Genomic DNA, 10,376 nt, shown 5'->3' with positions numbered 1-10,376 from the left:
AATTGATATCAAAATGCATCTTGTTTATTGGGCTTTTGAAACTGTTATAACACAATTTATAACATTGGAAATACATTATTTTATTAATACAAAGTTGTTTCCATAGTAAAATAAATTAATTAAAAGTCAGAATGAAACGTACCACATACATGTAAACGACAAATGAAAACTTCTGTCAAAGTATCCTTGTCTCTAAAAAGCCACAAATTACATTCTTTGAAGTAAGTGTTGGGTTTTATTTCCTAAACTGTACACATCAATGTCACCTCCTGAAGCTTCTTACCCAGTTTCACCGTGGGTATTTCTGACATGCAATGATCCATGCTGTCAACCTCGGAATGCCTCGTTTGGATCCAGGGAGACAAACACTTGGAAGCCTGAAAGTGGTTCTTGACAGACTTTGTCCACTCAAATTAAGGTATCACGCAGCTGCTCATCACCCACATTGCTGGTTGCACGCAGGCACACACACACCAGTGCTCACAGCCAGCACCTGTAAGAGTGGCTGAGCTGGACCAAATGGTATGCATGCCTTTCATCAATACAAACGTGGACTGCATTCATCTGGACACGGGCCTTTGCCACCTACCGAGTCTGCCCACCACCCGAAGTTTAAGCTCATCTTGGAAGACCTGACACTCAGCAAGCTGTCTCCCATTGTTCCACCGGCTTGCTGGCCCCAGTGTCTGTATAAGCTGCTGATTTGCCTTCGGAAAACAAACCAGCATCGATTTCAAACAAATGACTGGATAATTTGCGCTGTGAGGCGCCTAGCTCGCAAGGGGGCACTCCGCAAATGACAGCCGCTCCCGTGCACTGGTCCAGCCATTCGGTGGGCATCCTGTCCGGGTGGAACGCGGCCAAAATAATCCATTTGGAAGGCACGGAGGGCTTCGTTAGAAATTGCCTTCTTGTAGCTATGAGACCTTGGGCAAAACAGGTAAGAACTGGGGCTATGGAAACATACGACTAGGAGGTATTTTGGGGAAGAGAGCGGGGCCTAGCGGGGAGAAAGCCAACTTCATGCACAGCGCAGGGGAATGCTTTGCCTTTAACCACCTGCGGGCCCGCCCCGCGGAGGGAGCCCTCCGGAAGTGAGCGCACGCAACCGCAAAGGCAGATTCCTACGCCGAGTGCGGCCCTCTCTCTTCCGGCTTTGCCTTCGCTCCCTAGCTTTTCTCCTTTCACTCCCGCTGGCCGACTCCAGCCCGCTGGGCTCTCGTTCTCCTGGCTACTAATCCAATCCCGGCACACCCGCCCGACGGCGCTCGAAGCTAGGCCTGGCCTTGTCCGCAGAGTCCGTCCCTCGCCGCCACCGGGATCCGCCCCCGCGCTGACAGGCACTTCCGGCAACACCGCGGCCGGGAAGGAGCGGGCGGGGAGCGAGGCCTGCGGTGCGGGGCGGGATGGACGCGTTGGCTGTCATGATGCGGGACCTGCTGACCCAGAACCATGCCCAGCGCAGGGAGAACAACGAGCTCGCGGACCGGGTCCGGCGGCTGCTGTGCAAGAAAGCCTACCTGCTGGGCCGGGGACGTTCGCCGGCCCACCTGGGGGCTTTCCCGAGACGTTTAACGGCGACTCTGCCCTGCCTCCCAACTTTTTGATGCAGGCGTTCTCTTACATGACTTTCTTCGAGGCTAGACATCCTGAAGGCGGCTTTCTTAATTGGCTGCCTCACCGGCTGGCAGAGCAGTGGGTAGTCCCGTACATCGAGAGGGAGAGCCCCCTCCTGGCTCCGTACGAGGGCTTCGGGGACGCGCTGTAGCGGGCCTTGGCCATTATAGGTAGGAAAGAGTCGGGCTGGATCCCCAGGGTCCGGGGAGCGGCCACGGCCCGGGCCCGCGCGAGCCACTTCACTCCCACAAGCCCAGCTCACCAGTTCCAAGCTGCTGGACTCTGACCCTCGCTGGGAAGCTTGATCGCCGCCTGTTCTCGCCAGTCTCTATGGCTTTGCACTGCCCAGCAACCCGGCCACTGCCCAGGACCTGTTAAAAATTGAATGGACCTCCCGGAATCACGCCGCTGCCACCGCCGTTTCTAGAGACGGCTTTTGACCACCTTTGAGAATCAGGGTCAAACTTGGAAGGGCTTGCATTTGGCACAGCTCGGACACTGATTTGGATAGTTGAGGCCCAGAGACAGCTTCCGGGTTAGTGTTCCAGAGAACACTGATGAAAAATTGTGACATTTTCCTTCCCCAAAACTGCTTCGTTTTATACATTTCACTTCTCTCCTGAAATCACAGCAGTGTCAGTTTGCGCCTTTTGGTCTGAGGAACCCAGGCCCTAGCCACTACCAGGAAAAAGTACTTTTAAAACTTGAATCTGTATCTTTACCATATGCCCAATACAGTAGTCCTTGGAAGAAACAGATTAAGAGAAATATGTATGTTTTCAAGAACACTTACGTTCTGAGAAAGAATTCTGAATACAGATTCTAATGTAAAGTGCTTTAGAGTGTAAAGAATGCATGTATGATTCTTACGGCATTTTAAACTTTCCACCCCACAGTTTTAAAGTATTAATATATGTTAATATATGCAATTTAGAAAGGAGACAGAAAGCCCAGCTTGAGCAGTTTTGATGTTCGCTGCCAAAGTTGGTATATTTAAAATTAAACATAACTAATGGCAAAAAATAATGGGAATGGTGCAGTCTTTGAGCTATGTCTAGTTGGCATTATTCTCTTGTACTAAAAGGAATAGTATTAACTTCCTCGCTTTGGGTAAGCCACTTTACATTTTTGGGCTGCAGTTTTCTCATGTAATTAGAGACATTATATTACTAAAGTTTGGTTCACAATTCTTTGAGTCTCTCATGGGAACAAAGAAGGTAAGAAGAGGGTATGTGCTCTCCTCTCAAGGGGTTTCTTGAAACCCTCGAAAGAGAAAAATCTGAAACCTCCTTTCCTAAAATGTTCATGGGTTTGTCATTCTGATGATCGATATCGTCCCACTGAAATATCGTCTTGAATTCCTAGTTAGAAATCTTTATGTTAAGATAAACTGATCACTCTTCCCTTCGTGGACAGTTTATCTACCTAAAGACGATGGGGAAAAACACTGTTTTTCAAAGACGAAATAAAGACATGTTGTAGCAGTTATGGTATTGCCAGTTAGTATTACAAAAGTTCCTGAGGAACTCCCCATTAACTTGACCTTATATGGACAACACTTGAGTCCTGTTTTTAAATTGAGTCTTGATCCTATTTGCTGACAGTTTCAAAGCAGCGTTTTTTTCCCATAGTAAAAAACCTACAGGATACCACCACCAAAAAAAAAAAAAAAATGTTTTTCAATAAACCTCACAAGAGCATACATTTGATAGAATACAAGGATTTTCTAATGAAAGATCTTCACCATTTTATAAGTAAGAACATGAAAGTCAGTATCTCATACAGATGTCTTTTGTTTGTTTTTTTGAGAAGGTACACAAGGCTTGCTTATAGATACGGAGTTATATGGAGGGACAGAAGGTCACTGGTCAGTGACTTTAGGTTTTTATACTTCTGAAAACAGGTAATTACAGATTTTGATCAGTTTATCATTTCCTTTAGTCTTTTATTTTCTGCTGAATGCTCTCAAGGGAACGGATCCATACCTGTTTATATTTTAATGTGTGGGCTTTTAATGCTTGGTATCTGTGGCCTTCCTTTTTTTTTTTTTTGAGACGAAGTCTCGCTCTGTCGCCTGGGCTGGAGTGCAGTGGCCGGATCTCAGCTCACTGCAAGCTCCGCCTCTGGGGTTTACGCCATTCTCCTGCCTCAGCCTCCCAAGTAACTGGGATTACAGGCGCCCGCCATCTCGCCCGGCTAGTTTTTTGTATTTTTTAGTAGAGATGGGGTTTCACCGTGTTCGCCAGGATGCTCTCGATCTCCTGACCTCGTGATCCACCCGTCTCGGCCTCCCAAAATGCTGGGATTACAGGCTTGAGCCACCGCGCCCGGCCTGGTCTTCCTTTTTAATTCTTAATATGTAATGCTCAGCATAATAATTTTAGCCATTATTCATTTTTGCAGTAGCCTTCACTAGCTTCCTGCTTCTCAAATCCCTTGAAAAGATGAGATTTTTTGTTTTCATGGAGTTCATGTCTAGTAAGTTGATCGTGATTTTTTTTTTTCAGAACCTTCTGGATTTCAGCTTTGGCAAGCTTCCTCTGTTTCTGAGCCACCTCCATCACCTGGGGTACAGTCCCATTCATGATTTTCCCCATCTCCAGACATTTTTCATGGAAAGCTCCCCATGCTTTTTAATTCCAGATTATCCATTTGTGTGACTTTAACCTCCACATCCAGGTCTTTCTGGCCAAACTGCAGCATATCCACAATGGGGCCAATGGACACATGAGGGAGGTCCTATCACAGGAACACCCGGAGTCGCTGGAAATCAGATTCCACCAGCTTTGCTTCAAGCCAACTTCCTAAGGAAGGCGTGGTAGCATCACAAATGCTGTTTGTCTCAGTTGCCTGAGAAATCAGTTTCTTAGAGCTGTCATTCAAGAGTGGGTCACATTTGAGATATAAAAACCTTTCTCAAGGTAGACCCTTTGGCCCCTATGTCTAGTATGTCAGCTGGGCCTCTGAAGCTCTCCTCTTTGAGGTCCTGGCAGGCTCTGGCCCCTATTGAGAAGAGGAAGCAGTCGTGAACTCATGCGCTGGAAGAATCCACTGTACCCCTTCCCTGGCTACTCTCAGCTTCTCTGCTGCAATTTTTGTCTTTAAACATATCTTCAGGTGATTCCGGTTTGCATACATAATTGAGAAATACAAGATTTGGTCCCCAGTAGAGAGCCAGATGAACTTAAGGAGTCCATCTAAGAAAATTGCACAATTATCTAGTTTCACTTGGGTTTGGCTTTTATGGCTTTACTTGATTTAGTAATCAAATGATTTTCTAATGATTTTGATCAGGTGACTCTTTGTAAATTAGGGAATGAACTCTAGAGCCAAATTAGCACAGTTTAAAAATAATCATTTTGTTTTAGTTCTCTATTGTGTAAATGATGGAGGTTTGACTGTCTTGGCTAAACTAAGGCTCATCTAATATCTTTATTTTTGATATCCTAATTTCTTGCCAATTAATTGAAGGTAACATACTAGCAGACCAGATAACTACTTATGCAAACCTCAGATAACTACAAATTAAAAAACAAATTTGAAAAACTACCAAAAAAAAAAAAGCAAAATTAAATCCTTTGCCTTCCCCAGATGCTTTGCACATGGCCTACTATCAAAAATCCTCTACAGTGATTCTCAGCATCACCTAGGGAGCTTATGTAAAAACTCAAATTTCTGAGCCCTGTCCCCAGAGTTTCTTATCGAGTAAGTCTACATTGTGATCTGAGGATTTGCATCTCTAACAAAAGTTCCTAGATGATGCTGACACTGTTGGTGTAACGGTGAGTAAAAATTAGAAACAAAACTATTTAATTCTGCCTGGTGCAAAGGAGAGAGAGACTTTTACCCTCCACATCCTTTTCTTTGGTCATTTACTTTAGGAAACTTAATTGTAAGCTTTTTCTGTGCCTCTTTGAAATGTCTGTAAATCTTCCCAAAAACTAAATTAGGCTTTTGCCAATTTTACAACCTAAGAATGTGAATTCCTCAAGGACCTGGGAGCTGTCTCACTGAAATTTAATCATTGAGAAAAATAGTAGCCCTATCTTTCAGCTTCCTGGAAACATAAAAGCCTAACTTTAGTAGGCACCTTGCTCCATCACAAAGCTACCTTCTGTCATAAAGATACAAGAAATTTATTTTTCTCTTGGACAAAGCAACTAACTAGCAGAGGGTCACTAAAATTACCAAGTGAATTTAGGGTGAACTCTGTGTGACAAATGGTGCTGCCAATTTCTCTTGAGAACTACAGAAAGTCCATGACATGATTTTTTGACTTCATGATGGTGCAAAACCATTGCTTTTCACTTTCAGTATAATATTCAGGAAATTACATAGTGAATATAACATATTCAATATCTTATTCTTTATTATAGACTTTGTGTTATATAATTTTGCCCAACTAACTGTAGGCTAATGTAAGTGTTCTGAACAGGTTGAAGGTAGGTTAAACTAAGCTCTAATGTTCAGTAGGGTAGGTGTATTAAGTGCATTTTCAACTTCTGAAATTTAAGATGATATCCAAAGGATGAGTAAGAATGAGGTAAAGGAGGAGGAAAACATTGCTTCAGGCAAAGGAACAGTATGTACAAAAGCCCTGGGGTTTAAGAATATGATGTTTTTAGAGAACTGCAAATAATTCAGTATGGTTGGAGCAGAGGGATGTGGAAAGATTATTGATGCTGTTGAAGAGTAGACAGAGGCCAGATTGCTATGCTTGGATACAATTTCAACCACCTACAAATCCATCTAATTAATCATCATGTGGTCATGTTTCTCCATTTTATCATTGGTTATACCTTAAAGACTTGCTCACATTACTTAAAATTGAGATACATTAGGCATCTATCCAATTTCCCATGCCAGTAATTCTACAGAAACAGATTAGGTTAGCTAGATAAGCATATTTACAATTAAATTTATGCTGTATCCTTCTAATCACCACTTTCTCATCAAAATGCTCACAAATCATCTGCATCAGTATCTTTTAAAAATGTATAAACCCATCTCTACTAAAAATACAAAATTAGCTGGGCATGGTGGAGCACGCCTGTAATCCCAGCTATTCAGGAGGCTGAGGCAGGAGAATTGCTTGAATCCCAGAGGCAGAGGGTGCAGTGAGCCGAGATTGTGCCATTGCACTCTAGTCTGGGCAACAAGAGCAAAACTCCATCTCAAAAAAAAAAAAAGTATAAATTTGTGTCAAGCATGGTGGCTTGAGGATTTAAGGAATTTCTTTTTTATTTCTGATATACTCCTGTGGAGTCTGTTTTGCTTTCATTTTTGTTGTATTGTTTGTAATTTATATTACACTATTAACAGTTTCTATTAGCACTGTGGAATTCATTCCTCTTGTGCTGAAGATAGAAATACATTATTTCTAGGAAGAAATTCTCCTTATCGTCTTCACTAATATTGGACTTAGATTCCTCCTATAAGACATGTTCTGTTTTTCATTTTGAACAGTTTCCTTGATGAAGAACTATCAAAGCAGTCAAAGCTATCAAAATAAAAAAGAATTCTGACTGGGCACAGTGGCTCACACCTGACATCCCAGTACTTTGGGAGGCCAAGGTGGGCAGATCACACAAGGCCAGGAGTTCAAGACCAGCCTGGCCAACATGGCAAAAACCCCATCTCTACTAAAAATACCAAAATTAGCTGGGCATGGTGGTACGCACCTGCAATCCCAGCTACTCGGGAGACTGAGGCAAGAGAATCACTTGAACCCGGGAGGCAGAAGTTGCAGTGAAACAAGGAGGTGCCACTGCATTCCAGCCTGGACGATGGAGCGAGACTCTGTCTCAAAAAAAAAAAAAAAAAAAAAAAAGAATTCTGCCTCATAGCATCTGTTAAGTTATACACTGGACCTATCCTTTCCTCACTGACAGACATTTTTCAAATTTTTTGGTAAGGCCTACTTCATATAAAATGCAATCCAAGCCAAAAGTTAACAAGAATAAGGGGAGGAAAGGGGACTCCAAAAGCAGAGAAAGATATTTACCTGGGATATACACTGCAAGAAAATCAAAGCTATAAGAAATATCCATGAATAGTAGACATAAGGTATCAGAGTAATAAAATTCCTGTCCCTAGGAGGGAATATTGGAGTTTGCCAGAGAAACAGAATGAGAGAGACAGAGAGATTTATTGTAGGAATTGGCTCATATGATTATGGAGGCTCAGAAGTCCCACGATCTGCCATCTGCAAGCTGGAGAATCAGGAAAGCTGGAGGTGTAATTCAGTCAAGTCCAATGGCCAGAGAACCGAGTGTACTAATATCCAAGAGCAGGAGAAAATAGATGTCCCAGAATAAGCACAGAGACTGATTTTGTCCTTCCTCTGCCTTTGTGTTTCCTATGGGGCACTGAATGGACTGATGCCCATCCACATTGGTGAGGGTGGATCTTCTTTACTCAGTCTACCAATAGAAATGTCAATCACTTCCAGAAACACCCTCACCAACACACGTGGAAATAACGTTTTACCAGGTATCTGTGCATCCCTTAGTTCACTCAAGTTGACACAACCATCACAGAAGGAGACTGGCCTTACTCTGAAATTAGGAAACTAAAGAAGTGACCAGAATGGAGACTAGGCAGAGACAACTAGTTCTCTACCAAATATCTGAGGGGGATTGGTTCCAAGAACTCTCAGGAATACCAAAATCTGCAGGTGTTCAGGTCATTTATATAAACTGTTACGGTGTTTGCATATAACCTTTGCACATCTTCCCATATACTTCAAATCATCTCTAGATTACTTATAATAATGAGTGTAGTGTAAATGCTACGAAAATAGTTGTTACACTGTATTGTTTATTTGTATTTGTATTGAATTGTTTTGGGGTGGGGGGCAGTTGTATTCTCTCTTTCTTAGTAATAGAACCCCTGGTTTTTAGCTGAGCACATGACTGCCCTCAATAAAGATTAAAGTACCCCAATTTTCCTTGAGATTGTGGCCGTATGACTGAACTTTCAACAGTGAGATACAAGCAGGTATCTTCTGTGGCAGTGTTAGGAAGCTATTCTATTAAAGATAGTAAGAACATTGCCTTTTGCCTTCTTTTTCCTCTTTCTCCATTTTTCTGCCTGGAATGCAAATGTGATGGCTAACACCCTAGCAGCCATTTTAGTTTATGAAGATGAGAGCCACTCCTCAGGGATGGTGGACCTGAAAGCGGGATTCTAGATGTGGAACGACAATACCAGCCCTGGACTACCTACCTCTGTGTGTGTGTGTGTGTGTGTGTGTGTGTGTGTGTGTGTGTGTGTGAGAGAGAGAGAGAGAGAGATACTACAAGTAACACAAAGCATGGTACTTGGACTGGGAAGGTAAATGTTTAAAAATTTTAAATGTGGCATTGCTTTGTTGAAGACAGTCAAGCAGTAGGTGCTGCAGGTTTTGTTGAGGCTAGAAAGCTGTTGGTCTTTATTAGGTGATGGCAAAACAATGGATCACATTTTCATGTGCTGTGTCTTGGGAGGCAAATGATGAGAATGTAGGATTGGGGAAATAGTAAGGAAAATCCGAAATGTTCATGTTTTGTAACCCCTTCTTGCCAATCTTAAAAGAAGGACAAACTGAGGCTAGATTAAGCAAGTCTACAGGTACACTTGGAAGGAAACACAGCCGTACTAAGGAAGTACTCTGTCTGTGGCCTGCAGTCAAGTTTGACTAGGTCCTGTATTTGAGCTTTGAAAGAGTAAAGAATACAAGTGCTCATATACCCCTGAAGTAGTTACCAGCAGTGACTGCAAGGAGGTAATCTTATGGGATGAAACTATGTTAACCATCATATATAGCATATATGTGTGTATGTATGTGTATATATATATGTGTATATATTTATATGTGTGTGTATATACACACATGTACACACACCCTACAACCCAGTGATTTCAAAAAATAAACATTTGTTTAGCTCATGAATCTGCGGGTTAGGTGAGTATTTCTACTGGTCTTGGCTGGGCTCACCTGTACCCAGTCAGCTGCAGGGTCTAGCTCTTCTTATCCTGGCTGGGATCTCGCACATGTCTAGGATCAGCTGCTCTACTAATCTAGGATGGTCTTGATTGAGACAGGCGGACTACTCAGCTCTCCACTGTCTCATCCTTCAGCTGGTCAGCCCAGAAATGTTCCTATGTTTACAGCATAAGAGCAAGCCAGAAAGAATAATACGCAACCACTTTTCCAAGCCTAAGGTGAAGGGGTGGGCAGAACCTGTGGTGTTAGGAAGCAACTCATACCAGCCCACGGGTCTACTCTTTAATTTTCAGGAATTTGGCAAGCTGATTGCTAACACAGCCATTGTGTAATATTAAATTATGTACTTGCAATCAAATAATGTACATTAAAACAAAGACAATAGGTACTCAAAACTCATGACTTTCTAGTTATTTTATTACATTTTACTATCGTCTGTCCTCTTAAGGTGTTTGTTTCTAGTGTCTCTGGTAGAAACACTACCGCATGCTTCAGTTGTGTCAAACCAGCAGCTTGAAATCAGTCACTGTTGGAGTGTTTGTACCATAGAAATTGATAGAAGCTACAAATGAAGTGTTGCTTGTTGATTTGTTAATTGTCTGGCTTAAGAAAGTGGTAGAGAAAACATTAATGCAGATTAAACTTAAAAGCATGTTGTATCTGCGGCCATTACATTGCAAATACAAAAAAAAATGAGGAAATGTTTTTTGAAAACTATTATCTAATTCTGCAAAGATGTCACCTCATTTACAAACAACTGAAGTTTCAACTA

The 10,376-nt window shown here is 42.4% G+C and overlaps 1 protein-coding gene across 1 annotated transcript; it reads left to right on the top strand.

The window, feature by feature from the left end:
• The first annotated feature begins 524 nt into the window (after positions 1-524).
• LOC105551193 lies at positions 525-9,999 on the top strand. Its single transcript, XM_011996352.1, has 4 exons — positions 525-761; positions 974-2,308; positions 5,209-5,322; positions 7,084-9,999. Exons 1-2 carry the CDS (start codon positions 525-527, stop codon positions 1,766-1,768), a joined length of 1,032 nt encoding a protein of 343 aa, XP_011851742.1. The 3' UTR covers positions 1,769-2,308; positions 5,209-5,322; positions 7,084-9,999.
• Positions 10,000-10,376: the final 377 nt, after the last annotated feature.

Source organism: Mandrillus leucophaeus, unplaced genomic scaffold (assembly GCF_000951045.1).
Source record: "Mandrillus leucophaeus isolate KB7577 unplaced genomic scaffold, Mleu.le_1.0 Scaffold51, whole genome shotgun sequence".
Taxonomy (NCBI): domain Eukaryota; kingdom Metazoa; phylum Chordata; class Mammalia; order Primates; family Cercopithecidae; genus Mandrillus; species Mandrillus leucophaeus.
This window is presented reverse-complemented; position numbering and strand designations above follow the sequence as displayed.